Consider the following 22,500-nt stretch of genomic DNA (forward strand, 5'->3'; position numbering starts at 1 on the left):
GACAGGACGGAATGGCAGAAGGCCTCTGCCATTATACCCGCACTCTCTGCCCTCCCCCCGCCCCCCGCACACCTGCTCGTTAATAGGAGAGGGACATAAAGCGCTCATAAAAATCCGCTCATCATCACCATTAAGCCAAAGTGTCGGCCGTAAAAAAAAACAAAAAAAAACCCGGCGGCTTCCCATCTCCCAATCAGACAGGCTGCTCTTCCTCCTCAGGTCATCTCAGCTTCGGTTCAACTTCAATCTCAAACTCCCAACTTCTACTGCCACCCACCCCAACACACGTTTGCTGGCGAAGGACATCCTTTCCTCTTTCCAATGAACATCATTATTATTATTATTATTATTATGATTATGATTGTTATTTTTCATGCTTAATTGCACATTAGATGAAAACAACAAGAAGCACAGGCATTGGGCCCCGCTAAATATTGCATTACCAACAGCTTGCAAAATGCCTGCTATAGTTGCCTATCTTAGGCACATACCTGACTTTTATTGACGTTTTAGCCTCTCCAAGACGTCAATAAAATAAAGTAACTGATTTTTAATTATTGTCAGGCCCGGCCCAGCCTTTTAGGAATGAATTCTTAAAAGACCGCAAACCTGTTAATTCAAATGTTTTATTTTATTCTTCTGAGCTAACAGGAGAGAGTCCAATTCTGAAGGAGGGTATTAGTAAATATTTTATTGACAGTTGTATGTTGGGGCTGTTTCTCCTCAGTATGAGGTTCAGTACACGCTGGTATTGATTTTGGGGTCATATAAATGTTGCAGTGTGCGTATGGCTGTGTGACAGATAGAGATGGACGTAAAGACAGAAAGAAAAAGAGACACCTTGAGCGATGTGTCAGCAATCTTGTCTCAACCCAGTATTTTCAGCTCTCTGGAGAGTTTCTCCTCTTTCTTTTCACAAAGCATAAAGTATATCATTTTCTAACCACAGCTACTGTTATCCTTATAGTCATAACAATATTAACAAAGGTAGTACATCTCTATCTCTTTCTCTCTTGCTCGCTTGCTCTCTCACTCTCGCTCTTTTTCAGTTCAATAAAGCATTATTGACATCACAATAGGGCATGCCATACAATATGTAGGACCAGAGTCAAAAGACAAAAAATCCATTATAATGTGCATAAACTGTAAGGCAATATGTCATGAGTTATAAATAAATACATGCAAATACATAAACTAATAATGATTATATGAAGAACTCTAATTACTCAAAAAAAACAACTATTTATCAAAAAAACATGATCATTAAGGGGGCACAACTGTCCCTCAGGCTGTGGCAGGTATGTACATATTGTACAGACAAATTTTGTCAACACCTTTTCCTCTTCCAAGAGAATTTGCTGTGATTCAGATAGTTTTGGGAAGTTTGGGAATTGTGCTTTCAATTTGGGGAGGAAATGTTCTCTAATTTTTTAAATTTTATTTCTCACATTTAATGAGGAAGTGCAGCTCTGTCTCCATCTGCTCCTTGCAGTGGGAGTACAGCCTCTCCTCCCTGGGCAACCAGGTCTGCCGGTGTTGTCCTGTCACTATCGCCAGGCTGTGCTCAATGAGTCTGTACTTCGTCAATGTTTTCCGAAGCCTGTGTTTTTTCACTGTGGTCAGATAATGTGCCACTGGGTATTCTCTGTTTAGGGCCAAATAACTCACCAATTTGCTTCTTCTTTTTTCTTTTTTTTTGTTTCCCAGTAAGTAAGGTAATTTTGTTTTTGCTGTGTTATGGTTTGGTTGATTCTGATTGGTTTAATTGGAATGGGGCTGTCCAGAGGCTGGATGGTGTTAGTGGGGGTTAGTGAACTGAGCCTCAGGACCAGCTGGTTGAGGGAGGCTCTTCTCTTGGCTCAGCTCTTGGCATTTCAGGGAATCATAATGGTATGAGTGGGGGTTGTTGTTTTTTAGATGCTTCCAGAATTGAATGGCTCTTTTTTGGATGAGTAGTGGATATTACAGGCCTAATTCTACCCTGCATGCATTGTTTGGTGTTTGTCTCTGCACATAGATGAGGTTTTTACAGAACTCTGCATGCAGGGTTTTAGGTGGGTGTTTATCCCAATTGGCTATGTCTTGATTTGTAAGCGGACCCCGAACTTGCTGCTGTATAGTGCAATTGGTTCAATTGTGGATTTTAATATTTTTAGCCAAATCCTAATTGGTATCTCTATTTTAATGTGTTTCTTAATGCCATACAATGCCCTGTGTGATTTTTCTTTCTGCTCATTTACAGTCAGGTTGATTCTCCCTGTTGAGCTCATTTTTAAATCTAGGTTTGTGTAATTTGTTGTGAATTCTACATTTTTTTTTCGCTGGTGTAAAATTGTGTCTGATTTCCTGAGACGTGCATCTCTTCATCTCTTCTGTAAAATCATTATTTTGTCTTTTTTAAATTTACTACAAGGCCTCAGGTCTTGCAGAATTGCTCCAGCCTCTCTGTCTGTTTCTCTCACTGTCTCTCTTATGCATGGTGTAGATGTGATGAAAGTAAATGTTTCAGGTCAGTGAAAGAGATTGCAGTGAAGTGACTGGCTGTGATGTTGTGGTGAAGCCTTAAAAGGTTCTGAAGGATGGCACACACTCCCCCAACTGCTGTGTGCGCCTGCACACACAAAGGTGTGCTCACACCTGCCTTTATATGTGCAAACATTCCCATGCGTGTGATCTCTCTCTCTCTCTCTTTCTATCTCTCTCTCTCTCTCTCTCACTCTCTCTCTCTTCCTTTTCCTTTCTCAAGCACAGACACAGAAACTAATACTCTCTCAGAAGCCTTTTTCACCCAGAGAAGAGCAAGTGAGCGAGTGAGAGAGAGAGAAAGAGAGAGAGAGAGAGAGAGAATGAGAGAGGGGGGTATGTGACATATAAGGAGAGGAAGAAAAGGAGATCAGACCTCTGCTCTATTATGTCACACACAAACAAATCCCAGCTCATTTCCTCACGCTCCCTCTCTTACTTCTTAAAGAGGGGCCACATCAGACGACTGTGTCTGGAGATGAAAACCAGGCTCTTTCCCATGAGCCTTTAGTTCACAAGACCTATCAATTCATTCAGTGCGTTTGGATTGGCGCTTTCATCATTTAAAGTGTTAGTATTCCGTTGCGTAGTATCTGTACAGCTGTACTGTACGTTCTTACTGGTACTCCGAGACCCTGTTAGTAAATAAAATAGGCACAGATCTCTATGAGAGAGAAAGGAAATGAGATGTTAGTGTTCAGGACGCTGGCAGGGCAGCAGAGAGATGGAAAAGAGGGGACTTCATCAGTGGCAGCACACGCTCTCACTGCTGTTCTGGGTTGAGGGTTTCCACAGGAACATGTTTGGAAAGAGAGCCAGCACACAATGACATGCCATGAAGTATAAATTATATAAACATGAAAATGATATCATTATCATAATTCACAAAAAACAGTCGCTGCGCGTGTGTGTGTGTATGTGTGTGTGTGTGTGTGAAAAATGAAGATGAGCTTGCTTAGTGTGTTTACTTCCATTGTGTTGAATGGGTGGCTATGTTTACACACGTGTGTGTGTACGTGTGTGTGTGTGTGTGTAGCTGAGTTTGCTCAGTGTGGCGGGGGGTGTCTGTGTTTATACTGGGGGTCGTGTCTGGCTGACAGGGGGCCCTGACAGGCAGTAATTGGTTTCCTTTTTCCGTGGCTGTTTTCTGAGGAGATCCAGCGGAAAGCAATTTTGGGAACCCGTCAATTCAAATTCCAGGTCGCTTAAGATATAAAAGCTGAGCGCGTGTGTCCCCTCTGCGCCGGGATGGTGTCTGCGCGCCGCTGCTCTTCTTCATCAGCGGGTGGCGCACTCAAAACCCGCTGCCGCCGCAGGCAAAGCCGCCGGAACAAGCCGCCCGCGTACCGAACGCCGGTCGCCTCTTTTACTTTCGGTTATCGCCGGCCTGTCTGTGTGTGTGTGTGTGCTCATGCTTCTGTTTTTTACAGCCCAGCCCAGCCCAGCCAAAGTTACTGAGGGTTTAGTGTAGTGACTGTGTGTGTGTGTGTGTGTGTGTGTGTGCATAAGTGTGTTTATGTTTGCCCACATGCGCATGCACGTGCATGTCCATGAGATGTGATTCCTGATTAAGCAGTTTACCTACAATATTCAACAGCTGTGAACCGTTAGAACTTGAGATATGAGAGGTCAGGCGGGGTCACATATAAGTAATGCTGTGAACATACTGAGTGGCTTTTTCTTGGGTTATCCTCTGAATCACTCCTATGAAATTATTTTGGGATAGGTGCAGAATGGGCAGGCTTTTACATGTGTTCTCTTGCATTCAATGAGTGGACAAGCATTTAATTTCAAAGATGGAACTCTTTGGTGTAATTAAAAACCATACATACAAATTATTAGTTACATTATTAGTTGATACTTGTTATTAGTTGAATACCACATTCATGCCAGAATGCGTTCGTGTGTAACTGCTGTAGTTCAAAAGCAGAAATCAATAGCATACGTGATTGGCAGAGGGCAATGAGCTGTGAATCATGTGATTTTTCATGAAGTAATAATTGTACCATATATTTTTTAAAAGAATTAAGGCAAGTGTCCATGAACCATGATCAACCAAACAGCTGTACATTGTCTGGCCTTGTACAAATGACAGATTTGCTCAGATAAATACCCAAGCACATGGCCAGGTTGAGTGACTTTAATTGTGTGCTTAAATTACTGTACATTCAAGTGTTTGCACAGTGTGAATGGACCAAGCTGAATATAAACTGCTTAATTTACTCTGGATTGTGAAGATTAGGGTAAAAAGAGCACATTCATCGCAATAGAAGTCTCATCTACTGCAGTACGGATTGTCTGCCGTGGTGTATTCCATTCTGCAATAGAACCTGCACAGAAACTATCACCACGTGTGATCTGGGCTTTTTTTGGAACTCATCACACTGATGTCAGTAGATCAAAAAGCTGTGCTCAGTGGCTACTCTTCCTGTGCCGAAGTTAAGACACATATATCTTCTCCTCTGTATGTTTGCCTTGTCTTTTATTATTTTTATTTATTTATTATTTTTTTTTTTTACTGAAGTTAAAAGGCTTTGCTGAGCGGTTGTCAAAGTGACCGTGCAGACTGCCAGACCTCTCGCTGGGTAAGGAGAACGAGTGAGTGAGTGAGTGAGTGAGTGAAAGGGGAAAGATGAAGAGAGACAAACAGAGTGGAGGGAGAGAGAGAGAGAGTGAAGGAGATCTCTCACGTGTTGTGGGTAGTTTAAGGGACAGTGTCAGAAGCAGCATTAACCCTCCTCAGGAGCTCCGGCCCTGTCACTGCCACGCCGCCTGTCAGCCTAACCCTCAGCCCTATCATCACTGCACTTATGGGACTGCCAATCACAGGGAGCGAGGGAGGAGCTGCTGTGGGCTCACTGTGAGGGTGTGAGGGGGGAGTCGTCTTTCTCCTGCCTTACCAAAATACACACACACTACAAACTGCACATATCGCACATACAGAGACACACGCACGTATGCGTGCACACATATGCACACTCGTCACACACACACACACACACACACACACACGTCACACACATACTCAAATACAGCAGTGCACCCTCCCGTAGTTAGACAAACACTGACACAAACAAACATGGGCACTCAGACTTGCTCATAAAAATGCACATAAACAGGAGCACAGACAAAATCTCATACACGCACGCACGCATGCACACATACACTATAATGTAATCAAAGTGTTCACAAATCTCACACTCACAACAGGACTGGCAGAAGCACACAATGACATTGCCCTTAAAGCGGACTGCTGGCCCAGTCAACTGAAACTCTATTAAAGCCGCCTCACAAGGCCTGATCCATCAATACTGTTTCAGCACTGAGCAGCAAATGGCATCAGTACTCACTGCAGGGTGTGTGTGTGTGTGTGTGTTTGTGTGTTTGTGTAGGTGTGTGTGTGTTTGTGCAATGTGTATGCTTGCCAGATTAATTTATTTTTTGTTTTGTTTTTTATTAATTATAGTCATGGACATTGCTAATGTAAACAGTAGTGTGGAGGAGTGGTTGGTTAGCTTGAATCTTAAAAGAGGGGATGGTTGAAGACTCACATTTGACTTTGCTGTCACGCCATCGTAAAGGTACTTAACCTTGACTGCTACTGTAAAAGCAGTTTGGTGCAATGTCAGTAGTTTCCTCTGGATTGGCTTCTCCAGAAAAAATTTGAACGAAAACATGGTTTGTTTGCTTTTTTACTGTAAATGCTTTAGTATATATTATAATTTGAAAGACAGACATCAACTGTACATGGTATAAAGTCATTAATTTTATTTATTTGTTTATTTCTTTATTTGTGGGTGTGTAATATCACATTTTCTGATTATTGGTAAATTTTTTTAATACTAAACTGTTTGCCTCTTCCACCTCTTGATCATTTTATCAAACAAAAAATGAATAGCTGTGGAACACTTCTATCAGTCTCTCTTGGAGTCTGTGAAATCCTTGTTAGACAAGGTAAATTCAGCCAGAACACTTTCTCAGTAAGAGCCTCCACAGCTCCTTGCCTGTGAAATGGTCCCGCTGTCCTTATTCCTCCTTTACAAGGTCTGTGAAAACATGGTTGAAATCAAATCAGTGCTGTCGTCATTATATCTCATTATATATTAACAGTTTTAACTTTTTAATACTGTGTTTGAGTCTCATTTTTATGTTTTTGTCCCGCGTAATTTTATTCACTTTTCTACCTGAATCACCTGTCAGGGCACTTGAGCTAAATTTGGCACTCCATGCATTTATGTGATTAAGGATATGTTGATTGCTATGCACTCTCCCTTTTTAATTAATTATTTAATTAATTAAGTAATTAATTAATTAATTAACAGACACACACACATATATATACACACATACACCCACATACATTTTCACACATACACATACGCATAAACCCACAGACATACACTCGCATACTACACACACACACCCACCCACACACCCTCCCCATTTACACACCTGCCATTACATTATTATAGGCATTTTAGCAGACGCTCTTATCCAGAGCGACTTACACAACTTTTTACATAGCACTTTACATTGTATCCATTTATACAGCTGGATATATACTGAAGCAACGCAGGTTAAGTACCTTGCTCAAGGGTACAACGGCAGTGTCCTTACCCGGGATTCGAACCTACGACCTTTCGGTTACGAGCGCAGTTCCTTACCCACTGTGCCACACTCCGTCCCTGTATGCCAGACCTGCACAGGTTGTTTGCTGGGTGTCCATTTAGTCAAACTGTACTGTATACATGTCTGTTTCTCTGCGCAGGCCACGGACAATGATTTTGGATCTTTCGGAGTGGTGCGCTACTTCTTCAGTGAGGAGCCTGATCAGTAAGACTCAAGAACAGTGTGCATGAAGGAGAAAAAAACATACAGACATTACAGGCTGTGTGATGCTCTGGGGTCTCTCCCTTAGAAATGTACATATTTTAATGTCTGATTCAACATTTCTCACATTTCTTAATGTTTCTTTTTTTGTGACACATTTTTCATATGGTCAGTGACAAAGCGGATTGTGCCAGGGATTCCCTAGGAATTAACAGTCCTTTTCTTCTCAGCCAGTGTGTTGAGTGGAGGCGTACTGCTGTAAGATTAGCAGATTTGCTGCTTCTGTGCACACCGCTGCCCTGGGAGTTAAATCTCACTGCACTGGAAGTTTGATAGCTCTCCAGTAAACTTTATTAATTATTTATTTTCTAATAGAGTGCATGTGCTGCGGAGTTACTTTCAGGGGGAGTATGGAGAGGGTACAGATTGCATATTTTTGACAGTGAATGCAATGTCTTGTTCTCAAATAAGGTTCGTGCTGGACACAGTGACGGGATGGGTGACTCTCAGGGGGACGCTGGATTTCGAGCTCATGAGGCGCTATACGCTGACCATCCTGGCCCGGGACGGGGGTGGGGAGGAGACCACGGGACGCCTGAGGGTCAACGTGCTGGATGTAAATGACAATGTGCCCACCTTCCAGAAGGAGTCCTACATGGGCTGGCTGAGGGAGAACGAGCAGGCTGCCCAACAGGTGGTGCGGATTAGGGTGAGACATCTCTGCTTCACTCACAAAACAGTTAGCTTATGCTTATGCTCATGTTCTACTGTGTGTGTGTGTGTGTGTGTGTCTGTGTGTCTATGTGTGTGCATGTCCGTGTGTGTGTGTGTGTGTGTCTGTGTGTATGCATACATGCGTGTGTGTGTGTGCATGTGTGTGGCTGTGTGTCTGTGTGTCCATGAGTATGTGTGTGTGTGTGTGTGTTCCGATCTCCAGCTCTAAGCCCCTCCCACAGTCATCAGCGCTGAAAGGTAAAAGTGAGTGTGAGTGATGGTAATTAATGCCTCAGCGCTTCCTGTGGATGGCGGCGCTGTGAGAGGTAATCACCATGGCGCGTTGGCATGGCCGTTTTCACGGTGTTTTATTTGTGTTTTGCGCGGCGGGCTGAATGGTTGGCTTGCTGCATTTGATTAGACAGAGGTAACCTTAAGCACCGCGGTGATTAATATGATAGGAGTGAGAAATGAGGCGGCTGGAGCAGGAAGTGTATTGTCAGCAATTTACACCCAGGCGAAGTGGAGCACAAGAGCCAGAGAGAGATGGAGGGACGGAGGGAGTGAAGGAGGGGGGCTCATGATGGAGGGCGGGGAGATCAGTCTTCCCATCGCGTGCTTCCTGCCTGTGGTGTCAGCCCTCTTTCTGATTCTGTTCTTTTAATCCTTCCTTTCTTTCCCCTTCTCCTCCTGCTGTCTTAATTCTCATGCTCTCGCTCTTCCCATCATTTACATGCTCTGTACTGTACTCTACAGATCTCTCTCTCTCTCTCTCTCTCTCTCTCTCTCTCTCTCTCTCTCTCTCTCTCTCTCTCAAGTATTGCCTTCTCTCTCTCTCTTATTCAGGCTTTCTGGATCTTTCTGTCAGAGGTTCCTAAATTCTGAACTTTTATTTCTTTTTAAACTGCCCTGTCAGTTGAGTGAATTATTGATGCGTTCTCTTATTATTTGCTGCTTGAAAATAATAACAATGGCGAGACTGAGGAACAAAGTAAAGACTGTAAGATGGAAAACATTGACAGGCCGACTGTGGCTACTACCCACGACAGCGTCACTAGCATCATCATCACTATCATGATATGCCCTTGTGTGATACATCCTGTTTTATTATCTCTCTCTCTCTCTCAGGCCACAGATGAAGACTCTCCCCCCAACAATGTGCTGACGTACAGCATCACATCGGCCTCCATTTTCCCCAGATACTTCAGCATCACTATGGTGGAGGGCTACGCAGGTGTGTCTGCTGATATGGCCAGTCCTCCGCGCCGCGCTGCATTACGTTACATCACATTTCGCCGTTTAGCAGACTTTTATATACAGTCCATTCGATGCAGCTGGGTATGTTTTTGCTGAAGTACACTCAGTGGTACAAGAGCAGTGCCCCCGCTGGGAATCAAACCAAAAACGTTTGAGTTACCAGTCCAGTTCTGTCCCCCACACTGCCACCCAAGCAGAGAGAGTTACACATAGAGATGGGCTCGCAGTACAGATTGATGGGCAGTCAAACCCTTGGCTGCACTGTGGGAATGATTATTCTCTGACCACAGAAACCGAGGGTTTAACTTGCTTTGGAAACCAAAAATTGGGAGATTATGAGGACGTGGAGTCCATTTAAATTTCGGGGGGGGGGGGCTGATGCAGTTTTACAATCTGAATGTTCTTCAACCACTGCTGCTTTCCAGCAACACCAAGTGAAACAGATCTGTGTGGACATCAGTTCTGGATATCGTGCTAGATACTGTAGTTTCACACAAATCGAATCAAACAGAAATCTAGTAATTATGAATCGAAACCTGTACTGCTTTTTATCAGTGGTATACTGGCATAGCAAATCAATTGCTGTAATACTGCACACAGTCTACAGCAGTCATATCAATAGCACACAGTAATCACAGACTAAAGACTGCAGTGCTGTAATCTGTGGTAATGACACTGTCACGAACACACCAATCACAGTGACAAGAATGATCATCTTCACTCTTTCATCCACCCTTCCTCTTTCAAGTTCAGTTTGTAATTCACATCGATTTTATCTGCACAATAAGAAAAGTTGTATTGGTAAACACAATTTAAAATCTATGAAACAATTTACTTCATCTCCCTTTCTCTCTCCTTGTTTTTTATCCGTCTTAAACAGAATACAAACAACATGATAGTTCACGCTCAGACATACTGCTTTCTGTGGCATTAACTGTAAAACCCCATTCCTCACCATTCCTCATCTCTGTTCCTCTCTATAACCGCTGTTGTTTCCTATTCTTATCTCTAGCAGTCAATGTATGACAGAATTGGTATATCCAGGATATTCAAAGACACAGGTCATGGTAGCTCCAACAGCTTTACACATACTCAGCTCTCTCTCTCCATCCCTCCCTCCCTCTCTCTCTCTCTCTCTCCCTCTCTCTCTCTGCAGTTATCAGTGTGAACAGTCCCTTGGATTATGAGGCAGTTCCTGATGGGATGATCTATCTGACTGTGATGGCTAAAGATGACGGAAACCCACCTCTCAACAGCACCGTCCCTGTCACCATTGAGCTGTTCGTAAGTATAACACCCCCAATCTTCCTCCGTCACACCTTTCCTCCACTCATCCCTCTTTCATTCCTATATCACACCTTTCCTCTACTCATGCCTCTCATTCCTCTATTGCACCTTTCCTCTACTCATCCCTCTCTCACTCCTCTACTCATCCCTCTTTCATTCCTCCGTCACACCTTTCCTCCACTCATCCCTCTTTCATTCCTATATCACACCTTTCCTCTACTCATGCCTCTCATTCCTCTATTGCACCTTTCCTCTACTCATCCCTCTCTCACTCCTCTACTCATCCCTCTTTCATTCCTCCATCACACCTTTCCTCTTCTCACTTCTCTCTCCTCTTTAGGTCAGTGCTGCTCTTCATCTCCTACACATACACATGTGGAGATGATCACATACGCAAACACACTCATTCATACACACACGCACACACACGTGTGTGTTTGCAGTGTGTGACTGCATGTGTGTGTATGTGTGAGAGTGAGAGTGTTCGTTCAGTCAGGCTTTTCTCACAGAGTGGGTCTGAATCCTGCTGTGTTAGATTGTTTATCTCAGCATCTTTACTGTGGCGTTTCTCTGTCATATTATTACTCTCCTTATTACTCATATTTCCTGCTTTGCCAGGAAGTGACACACTTAGAGAGAGAGAGAGGGAGAGAGAGAGTTTTTTGTATTGTTGCTATGATTGATCCTTATCACTGCACTTTGGCAATATGTATTCTGAAATATGTCATGTCAATAAAGCAATTGAATTGAATTGAGAGAGACAGAGTGACAGAGAAAGAGAGAGAAAGTGTAATGTTACAGGAGTATTAATGATGAAGGGGCCTTCACAACAGGAGCACTATCCATTACTGCTCAGTCTCACCAACTGGCTCACGCTTTTAGAATTTTACTTTTGCTGAAAGGTACAACAGCAAAACTCAACCGTAATGTTCATAGAGAGTCAGCTGCGGCTGTGTTGACAGACTCAGAATGCATTGTAGTAGTCCTGGCCTGGCATGATCATGGCGTTAGGGCTTGTTTGAAGCAACTGTGTGTGCAATTACACCCGCTGCATAGGACACCAGTATATCTGAGCCTGTCCACCTCTCTCTGTTTAATCATGCATGGTAAACTGAATGACCTTTTGAAGTCTGGTCTGACCTCATTGCTGGGGACATCAGTAAGTACTGGTAATAATGCAGCACACTGTCTGTCTCCCCCCCCCCCCCCCCCCCCCCAGGATGAAAATGACAACCCCCCGGTCTTCACTAAGCCTTCTTACGTCATCACAGTACCAGAGAACATTGGCGCTGGTGGGTGTGGCACCGGCGTCTAAATCTTCATTTTCATTTGAGCTCACTTCAATCACACTGTCAGGGAAGCTTTTCATTTTGAATGTTATTTATGTTTTATGTATCATCATTCTACAGAATAACTTAGTATTATGTTGAACAATTGTTTTAGAGAAACAATAATAAAAAATCGTTCAAAAGAAAAGAATAGTTATGATTTGTGGGGTCAATTGTATAGTGTGTGTAACTGGTTGTGTGTCTGTTGCACCAAGTGAAATTCCCCTTGGGGGTAACTAAAATATATTCTATTCTGTTTTATTCTAATTGATTCAGTTCTGTGAAAAATAATTGTTATAAATTCACAGATATAACAGGAGTGAATTAAATATCATCATCTTTCAGTGCTCTGTACTGGTGCTGTAGAACTCTGGGAAATTTTTACCATTGGACAACGCAAGTGTGTATGAATACACTATGCCAGAGGTTATTTTTTCTCATATGTTGAATCATTCTAGAGAGCTAAAAAATCATTGTACCCTTCCAATTAGAAACAGGTATAGAAACAGGTATTAACTGACAACTGTAAAGCAAACTACCAGTTTATTATTATTTGTAGAGCCACCCTAGGGGCCTTTTACGGGAAAAGACAATGACGAGTGCAGCCCGCTAACTCTCATAGGTTGGCCGCTGTTAAATAGGAGGGGAGGAGGGGGGTGTTGCTGTAAGCCGTATTAAATCTGTTCGACCCCATTATTTTCCTCATAGCCTGCTTCAGTATTTTTACATATTCAATTATCTCAAACCTATTCACACTGTGTCACTTCTACAGCAATGCAGTGTGGTCCTCCTCCACGGATTTGTTTTACCCTTGCTCGTTTCTCATTGTTTTTGTTTCTATTTTTTCTTTGTTTTTTTCCCAGAGAATGCAGTAAATTGAGTGTCCAAAATGCAATTTCCAGAGATATTATTCATTATTATGGATTTATTCAGCTGCTACTTTTATTCTGAACAATAGATTTGTCTCCAATAGCAGGAGGGAATTAGATTTAGACTGTCTTGCACGTCGCGTCAAAGCCAGTGGGCTGCATAAAGTCTCAGTCACATATTTAAACACAACTTTGGAGAGATATTCAGAGAATTGCCTCTTCCCTCTCTGCACGCAGACTCTCCTGCTCCACACCCCCCAGTTGCTTTTCGTCCCCCCTTAGTATGCACTCAGGGCATCCACAGTTAAAATCCACTTGGGGCACCCCCCCCCCGCCCCAGTTAATATCCACTTGGGGGAACCCCCTCAGTTACTATCCACTTGGGGCAACCCCTCAGTTAGTATCCACTTGGGGCAACCCCCTCAGCTAGTATCCACTTGGGGCAACCCCTTCAGTTAGTATCCACTTGGGGCAACCCCCTCAGTTAGTATCCACCTGGGGCAACCCCCTTAGTTAGTATCCATTTGGGCAACCCCCCAAGTTAGTATCCATTTGGGCAACCCCCCAAGTTAGTATCCACCTGGGGCAACCCCCTTAGTTAGTATCCATTTGGGCAACCCCCCAAGTTAGTATCCACTTGGGGCACTGATTAACCATTCCCCAATCAGGGCCAGTGCCATTGATTTTGATGCTCCCAAAATCGATAAACCTTTCAAATGCATAATGTTGCATGCTGGCTTTTGGTAGCAGGTTCTATCAGTGAAATGTCATGAAATTTTATCTGTTGCTGTGTTAACTTTCCGGTTTTACTCTCTCCCTCGTTCCCACTTATGTTTCTTTCTCCCAGTGCAATGGTTCTTTAATGGCACATTTATTTCCCAAAGCAATTTATGCAAATCACATCATAGCACAATAGTATTTACAAAGCAGAGTGAAACATGAATAAATTGGAAAATAATGGAATAAGGTAATTCTAACAAAATGAATAATATCAACAATTATAGCAGTTAAAGTTAAGAAATTAAAAAGAGAAAAATGTGCATATAAATGTATATACAGTGTCTTCTGAAATTATTCACACTTGATAATGATGAGCAAAAAAGGCAGTATGAAATAATATAGGCAATGAACTATATGGTATGTTAAAAAATGAGAAGACTGAATTCTTTATATTTTTACTATATCCTTGCATACTTCACGCCAAGTGTGCCTCAAAATGATCAAAGAAACGGCTAACTGATCACTGCATTACTGTTTTCTAATGTCCATCTCAGTCTTCATACTTTATTGAAAATGGTTTGACTTGAAGAGCGCAGTCCACAGAAGGATCATGAAAGATTTGTCAAGGATCACCCACAATATGATCACTGATCTCATTAAACACTACAGAAGAGCACTCCATAGTATCATCCTAGCAAAGAGAGTCTGCACAAAGTAATCTAAATAACCAATCATTTTTACACTGGAACAACAATTTAGTTTTTTTGAGAAAGACATGTTTTACTTGTTAGCAATTTCTATGAACAATTGTATGAGTGTAAAATAATTTTTTGAGCATAAAATGCAGCTTATTTTGTGTATTCTTTATTTTATACAGCCATCTTACTGTATACAGGTCATCTTTATCTAGGGGGTCAGTAGTTGTGAACCTGACTCTCTGTGCATGCCTGCAGTACGTGCGAGCGTATGAATGTACACGCGTCTCCCCTAGGAGCGACGGTGCTGTTTGTGAACGCCACGGACCGGGATGCCTCTCGGGAGTTTGGCCAGGCCTCGCTCATCTACTCCCTGGAAGGGTCCCCCAAGTTCCGTCTCAACGCTCGCTCAGGTGAGGGGGCTGTGGTGCTCGGGGCTCTGGGGCTGCGCTTGGGTGTGTGTGTGTTAGTGCGTCTGTATGTACTGTAGCCTGATCTGTGTGTGTGTGCGTACATCTGTGTGTGTGCTTGTGTATTACAGTCCGATTGGTGTGTATATGTATTGCTCTCTGATTATATTATGTGTGTGTGTGTGTGTGTGTGTGTGTTTCTTCGTTTGTGTGTGTTTGTTTGTGTGTGTGTGCATGGGGATGTGTGTGATTCAGGAGAAATAACCACAACAGCCCTGCTGGATCGTGAAGACAAGTCAGAGTACATCCTCATTGTACGAGCTGTGGACGGAGGGGTTGGGCCTCTACAGAAAACTGGGATTGCCACGGTAACTAGCCCACTTTCTTTTGTCATTGGCTTTCGTAGCTGTCTGTATCTCCCTCTTCGCAGTCACAGAGCCAGACAGTGGCCAGTTTTCGGATCAGTGTGTCAGCATGTTTCACAGTGTCTCCGGGAGGGTTGGATTCAGTGCCCCATCTTCGAAAACTGGGGAATGTAGAACCACTGTTTCAGTCAGTCAATAACATAACGATTAAAAAAGTGTTTTCTGCAGGTGAATATTACGCTGCTGGACATCAATGACAACGCCCCCATATGGCGAGACGATCCATACAACGTCAACGTTGTGGAGATGAGCCCCATCAACACTGATGTCATCTCAGTGAGTCTGAGCGACACTCTCCCTGAACTCCTGACATAACCGCATGCTGGCCCCTGACCCCAGACTCAAAACTCAGACACCTCACCTTCCTGTCTCATCACTGACATACTCGATCTTTGACCTCCATTTCCACTGTGGCCAACTAGACTAGGTCGCACAACTGACTGGAGTGGAGAATTCTGAAATATTCAGAATAAACTCAAGACTTTCGCATAGCATGATTGAAAGACCTCACACTCCTGTTTTCCTTGGCTGCTCTGCCAATCTATATAAAGCCACTCTCAGATTGTTTTGTTAGAAACTGTAGGAGCTGGTCTGCTCATGCGTGCTTAAGTTTCCAGTGGAGCAGCCTACCCTCATGGCCCCTGGTAGTCCAGACAGAGTTACTAATCGCCTGCCACAGTTACCTGTTCCTCCCAATCTGTTTATCAATTCTCTGAGGCCGCAGATGCCAAACTGTGTGGCATGAACTGCAGACTGTATCTGGAATCGATTCTTTTCCCTCCTCCGAGCGGCTCAGAGCCCCGCAGGAGAGCGGTCCCACTGTACCAAAGCTGCACCGATTGGACACGGTCTGTCGCTGCATTGGAAAGCCCCAACCTTTCCCTGGAGCAGGGCAGAGGGTTTGTGTGTGTGTGTGTGTGTGTGTGTGTGCGTGTGTGCGTGTGTGTGTGTCTGTGCGTGTGTGTGTGCGTGTGGGTGGGTGGGCATGTTTCACTATCTTTGTCAGAACCAAATGTCCCCACAAGGATAGAAAGATGAGGAAAACTACGCAAGGTGGGGACTTTTTGCTGGTCCCCATAAGTTCAAGGAGCTGTGTTAGGGTTAGGACTTAGGGTTAGGGTTAGGGTTAAGGTTAGGAACGTAGTGGTTGGGGTTAGGGTTAGGGTTAGAGGTTACGGAATGAATGTAAGTCAATGGGAAGTCCTCACAAGTATAGCAATACAAACGTGTGTGTGTGTGTGTGTGTGCGTGCATGTGAGTGTGTGAGTGTGTGTGTGTGTGGGGTGGGGGGGGGGGGGGGTTCTCAAACATGTGTGCCCAAAGTCACACCCTCCCTCCGCCACCAGTGTCTTCTGTCCTCTGTCTTTCTCTGACTGTGATGAGTAGTGTTCTCTAGCCCCCTGTATGGAGATTTACAAACTGCAGATGAAATGAGTAGTTTCCTCATCTCTCCTGCTTGCATGCTTGTGTCACCCCAGTGCAGTAGATTCAGTAGATCCCCGCGGACCCCCACTTTGTTTCCCTACAGCTAATTTGCCAGACTGTTTCCCCCATTGTGTTGTGCACTGGCATCAGTGAAACAGAGCAGGAGTTTACATTGGGAACCTCAGTTTGAGTGAACAATGGCCGACAGCACACTGTGCGGTCGCCGTGGTGACGGGCGGTGTTCTGCACAGTGCAGGGGTCTGCTGGGAAGGCGTGCGGGGTGATATACTGCAGGTGACAGTGCCCCTTTGCCTCGTAGCCGTTCATTTGTCAGAAAGCCCCTCTCCGAGACGCTGGCAGGATGAAGCCCTGGACCGGTGATTTGTGGACTGTTGTTCGTAGACCTGACATTACCTCATGCATCCTTCAGTTTTCTCAGTGTGACCCCGGCTGTAGAGTGCGCGTGAACACTAGGAAGGCTTCCAGTGATTCATTGCTTTGAAATTGACTTGTGGCTCCAAAAGTTTTCCCAAAGTACCGTGTCGGACTACAGAGACTTGTATAGATGTATAGAAATGTTTAAACTCCTTACATACATCTGTCAAATGTATGTATTTCTTAGAGTAACATTTCTCCATGATATGTATAGCGCTCCGGATAAATCCCTGCCAATTGGCTAATGTAATTTCCTGCTCAACAAAGTGATTAATGGACGCTACTTGACACACATGGCTCTCACGGCTTGGAAAATCATAAGATATTATGTGGGTAGATAAGTGGGTTAAAACACGTGGAAATGTTAGAGTCACCTCATCACCCAAAGCAACAGCCAACAGACAGAATGTCATTCATGCCGGGCCAAGCAAGTGGACGGGGAAAGCAGACGGTCTAAACAGAGACAGGTGGACATTTAAATATAAGTGGTTGTGAGCAGGTAAATGCGCTGCTATCTTGACTCCAACTTGCCACGGTGGCATGTCTCTGCAGTGTTTTGCTGCTAATTAAGCCCCTGATTGTCCATTAATTAATGAAGTGCCGGTGTGTGTAATTAATGGAGTCCAACTGTTAATTAAAATGTAGCCTGCAGCCAAATGCATACCTAATTACCCTACTGAGAACTGAAAAGAAAGGTGTGACTTTGTCTGTGAGAGGGAAAGAGAGATGGGGAGAGGTAAAATCGAGAGGAGGAGGAGTGGAACTGTGACTCACTCTCCTTTTTATCGCTCTCTACCTCACTTCTTCTGTCCCTCCCTCTTTCTCTCTCTCATATTCTCTCTCCCCCACTTATCTCTCAGTTAGCTCAATTGAGAAGCTGCTAATTACGTCTCATTAATTATGTCTATCGTGCCAGTGACATTTCTCACATTACCTGCGTAAACTGCTCAGTTTCTGGCGCGTTTCTCACGGGATTAAAACCCACGACCTCACGGCTGTACGTCTGCTTGCTGATTGGCCGTGCTGTTTCCTCGTGTGTACCGTGATCAGATTGTGTTTGCACTGTTTCCCATGTGCTTCCAGGAGAGGAGCGGGGCCGCTCGCTAAGTACCTGCCGAGCGGGTGAAGGGTGCTTTATCTGTGTTTAATCCCGATTCGGAATGCCCAGTCATGTCCGCCAGGCCCTGCTCATTACTGTAGCCTACGCTGCCGATCCTGGAGCGCGCAGACAAGCGCTTGCGAGAGTATTGTCAAAGCCGCTGCTCCCGTTCACACTGCACTCCACAGGCTGAGCTCTCCCAAAGTCAGTGGGAGACATGGTAGGCCCAGCTAACCGAATCCCTTCCTCCCTTCCTGGGTGGTTCTGCAGCTCAATATGTGTCACCCTACCAGCTGCAGCTGACACAGGCACAGACGATTTGATACCAGGACCATCCTGTGCTAGAACAGCTCCTCAACAGGATTGACCACCCGGCAGTCCTGTTAATATGTTTGAACTGCCCTGAACACACACTCCATAACGGCTCCAGAGGTTTCCATCACACTCCAACATATTGCGTTCTTTGTTAACGGTAAAACCCCATTTCCCATCTCTATAGCCTCTGTAGTTTTCAAGACCTAACTGTAGCAGCCAGAGTATCACATTCAAACAGTATGGTCCAGTATGTTCTCATACGCAGGCTAATACGGTAGCACAAACATAGCTTGTCAAGCGAGGTAGAAAAACTATCATAAAATGCATTTTCCACAATTACCTTTACGTATGAACTATTTCTCTCTCTCTCTCTCTCTCTCCCTCGCTCCCTCTGTTTTTTCTAATCAATGAGATGCAGACATGTCTGCCTTTCCTCTGAATAATTAAATACCTGAAAAAGCTCTCTTCCTCTAATGACCAATTAACCTGTTTTCAGCGTTTTTTTGTCAGCGGTCAGAATACTTAATGAACTCTCTTTTAAAACACACCGTTCTCGCCTTCTCTCCTGCTCAGTTCATAAATCACTCACCATGCGGGTCAGCTGAGAGAGAGACAGGCCAACGCTTTCCCTGCCGTCTCACCTTTTCTTTCAGTTTGAGGACAGTGGCAGGGAACTACCATGCGATGCTCACTTTACACCAGTAGGGGGACCGTGTGTCTGTGTGTGCTTCAACTGACTTCACCTGATGCAAAAACGTGGTGTTTCTACCTCCTTCTGCTTTCTCCATCTTTTTCCTTATTTCCTCTCCTCTTGTCCTTTTTTACTCCCACGTAATTTTTCCCTCTTCTTTCTGATCTCCCCTTCCCCTCCATCTTGTCACATTCAACCCTACCTCTGTCCCTTTTCTACTCTTCCTACTCTCTCCTCTTCATCTTGTGTTTCTCTCCCATCTGCTTTTCCTCTCCTCCTTTCACCTCCCTCTGCTCCGCAGGTTCTGGCGGTGGACCCGGACAACGGGGAGAACGGCACGGTCGTGTACCGCATCAGCCCGGCGAACCCCTTCTACAACATCAACAGCAGCACGGGCAAGATCCGCACCAGCGGAGTGGTGCTGGACCGGGAGAGCCCCAACACCAAAGACACGCTGCTCATGAGAACCATCATAGTGTCCGCCACTGACCGTGAGTCTGGCCCTGCGTCCGTCTGTCTGTCTCTGTGTCTGCCTGCTGCCTAACGTTGTGTTAAAATGTGTTTTGTGCTAAGGTTCGTTTTGGCCTGTGTATGCTCTATAACATTTTTTGAATAGCTGGCAGTGGGCAACAGCTTATTCCTTCCTCTGGCGCCCCCATTAGGTGGAACACCGCCCTTGCAGTCCTCAGTCAGCACCACGGTGTACGTAAACCTGCTGGACCTCAATGACAACGACCCCACCTTCCTCAACCTGCCCTTCATCGCAGAGGTTCCAGAGGGCCTTCCCATTGGCTCTTCTGTCTTTAGGGTAAGCGCTTGATTGGTATTTTGTTTTTTCATCGGTAATGGGTGGAGAAGGCATATTTGCGTCTGTGTGTGTGGTGGTTTGTGTGCATGTGTATGTGTGTGTGCGTGTCTGTCTGTGTGCGTGAGAGAGAGGTCGTTATGGTGAGCTGAGCAGGTGCACTGTATGTAGCCAGATGACTCCCTCCCCCAGGTCCAGGTGTCAGACCCAGATGAGGATGAGAACGGTAGGGTGACCATGGTTCTGCAGATGGGGATGCCGCGCCTCGACTTTGCCCTGAATACCTCCACGGGAATCCTGGTTTCTACAGCCACGCTGGACCGTGAAGAGATCAGCCAGTACCTGCTCAGGGTGGTGGCGTATGATGCCGGCCAGTTCCCACGCACTTCCACCAGCACCCTAACTGTCACAGGTGTGTGTGGACCCACCTTTTATCTAAGAAAGGGGAAAACCTCACTATTGGGAGTGAACAACTTTTCCAGGAAAAACTTGCCTGGAAGTTTAAAGAAAAATTTCAAAGACTCTGTTATTATCTGCCATCTAGTGGTCAAATGGAATTTACACTTAGATTTTCCACAGATGCAAGTACTTACACTTTTAGATTCTCCACTGATGCTGTGTGTGGCATAGATTAATTACCTTATGGAAATTTTTTGAGTTAGTATTTCATTGTCATAATTGGGTTTTTATTACCCACATCATGTGCAAGGTCTTTGTAAACAGTACGCTGTGACATGTTTACAAATTCAGTTTGATTCTGCATTGGCTTAACCTGTCTGTCTGCTCATCTGTCTGCCTGACAGTTCTGGACGTGAACGACGGCACCCCCACTTTCTTCCCCAAAGTGTACAACGTGTCCCTGCAAGAGAGCGTCCCGCGTGACTTTGTGGTGACGCGTCTCAACTGCTCCGACAGCGATGCCGGGCTCAACGCCGAGCTCAGCTACTTCATCACAGGTGAGAGGTCAAAGGTCAGGGGTCAGACAGCGGTCAGGATCGGGTCAGACAGCGGTTGTTGGGCGTGCACGCTGAGGACAGCGCTGCACAGCCACGCTGATGTATTTAGTTACATTCTCTGCGCAGATCTCAGGGGATGATTAATCTGCTTTCTGCGCAGTCATGTCTCCCTCGGATTGTGATAAAATAGTTTCAAAAGCGGCAATTGGCAATATGAAATAAATGCATAGCTATACTGTGTACTGTAAAACACGAGCGCATGTGTATACACACAGGTATAAAGGTGTAATGTAAGCATATAAAATTGTGCCCGCGGTCTGATCTCCCTGCTTTCCCCCACCCCCCCCCTGCAGATGGGAATCAGGATGGGAAGTTCAGTGTGGGGTTCCGCACTGGAGTTGTGCGTACTGTGGTGGGGCTCGACCGGGAGACCCAGGCTGCCTACACCCTGCTTATTGAGGCTATCGGTGAGTCAGCTGGCAGGTGTGTGTCTGTGCCTGTGTGTGTGCGTGTGCGTGTGTGTGTGCGTGTGTGTGTGTGCGTGTGCGTGTGCGTGTGCGTGTGTGTGTGTGTGTGTGTGTGCGTGTGTGTGCGAGTGTGTGTGTGTGTGTGCGAGTGTGTGTGTGTGTGTGTGCGAGTGTGTGTGTGTGCGCACACTCAGGTATATGTTTTGTGTGTGTGTATTCGGGCAAATGCGTGAGTCTGTCTGGAAGTGCAGTGAAAGTGCAAGTGTGTATGTGCGCACTGTGGTGATTTCTCTGTGTGTTTGTGCACGTGTGGCTGATGTGTGGTCCTGTATTCAAAGATAGACGACTCTTGTCTGCGTCTGGCTATTTACGTTGAGAAGCCTGTTATTACTATAACTATATTGATTTATTAAATGAAAAAAAAAAAAAAAAACTGTGCAAATGGTAAGGCAGAGGTGATGCATGCAGACGTGCGGCAATGGCAGAGATTCTTTGTGCTGTTCCCCATTGCCTTACAAAACAAAGAAAAAGGAGAAGTGCGTGGTTTCCTGTTTTTGCGGTGTCTGTTGAGTAAGTCCGCTGTTGATCTCTGTACTGCTGAAATGTGGAAAGTCTGTCATTACTGATAAATGGAGAAACTCAGAGAGATGCGTGGATGTGGGATATCATAATCTGTTTATGAATTTAATAAGTTCAGCATTTCATGCTGACATTCTAGCTCCATATCAAGCTCTGGCTGGCCAAGGCTTGGATTTAGTGTATCGTGTGTGTATGGTAATAGAAATACTTCATGTGCAATTTATGATGATATAATTGTAAAATTTTCTTATCTACTGTCGACGGAATGCCATGTCTCATTTGTATATGAATCATACCCCCAGCATCATAATGTCTCCCTTTAAACTGATGTGAACAGTGTCAGAGTGAAACAAATGTCATTTAAGCATATGACTGTGGTGTGGTGCTTGATAGAAGGAAAAATATTTCACACAGCTTACTTCAAGCAAGAACGTACTAGCTTTGTCAAATATTTTAGAAATACATAATGCAGATAAATATTAGACTTCAAAAAAGGCAATTTTTACATGGACATACAGACCTCATTCTTTGGATGTGTCTCAGTGAATTCATTCTCCTTTTCTGTCCAAACCTGTGTCCTGCTGTCTGTGTCTGTCCACCCATCCACAGATAACGGCCCTGCAGGCAGCAGGAGGACAGGGACAGCCACAGTGTACATAGAGGTGCTGGA

At 44.7% G+C, this 22,500-nt stretch overlaps 1 protein-coding gene across 4 annotated transcripts in view; it reads left to right on the forward strand.

Annotated features, from left to right (window-relative positions):
• The window catches only part of cdh23 (cadherin-related 23), a 177,541-nt gene that overhangs the window by 102,165 nt on the left and 52,876 nt on the right, over window positions 1-22,500 (forward strand). For all 4 annotated transcript variants that reach the window (XM_035399765.1, XM_035399762.1, XM_035399764.1 and 1 more), the window contains exons 14-27: window positions 7,292-7,356; window positions 7,825-8,062; window positions 9,196-9,301; window positions 10,481-10,608; window positions 11,831-11,903; window positions 14,520-14,636; window positions 14,889-15,001; window positions 15,227-15,334; window positions 19,325-19,514; window positions 19,686-19,831; window positions 20,021-20,240; window positions 20,632-20,784; window positions 21,138-21,251; window positions 22,440-22,500. The exon at window positions 22,440-22,500 is cut by the window's right edge and continues 88 nt beyond it. In XM_035399765.1, coding sequence (XP_035255656.1) covers window positions 7,292-7,356; window positions 7,825-8,062; window positions 9,196-9,301; window positions 10,481-10,608; window positions 11,831-11,903; window positions 14,520-14,636; window positions 14,889-15,001; window positions 15,227-15,334; window positions 19,325-19,514; window positions 19,686-19,831; window positions 20,021-20,240; window positions 20,632-20,784; window positions 21,138-21,251; window positions 22,440-22,500 — 1,832 coding nt within the window. The remainder of the gene's footprint in view (window positions 1-7,291; window positions 7,357-7,824; window positions 8,063-9,195; window positions 9,302-10,480; window positions 10,609-11,830; window positions 11,904-14,519; window positions 14,637-14,888; window positions 15,002-15,226; window positions 15,335-19,324; window positions 19,515-19,685; window positions 19,832-20,020; window positions 20,241-20,631; window positions 20,785-21,137; window positions 21,252-22,439) is intronic.

Source organism: Anguilla anguilla, chromosome 18 (assembly GCF_013347855.1).
Source record: "Anguilla anguilla isolate fAngAng1 chromosome 18, fAngAng1.pri, whole genome shotgun sequence".
Lineage (NCBI taxonomy): Eukaryota > Metazoa > Chordata > Actinopteri > Anguilliformes > Anguillidae > Anguilla > Anguilla anguilla.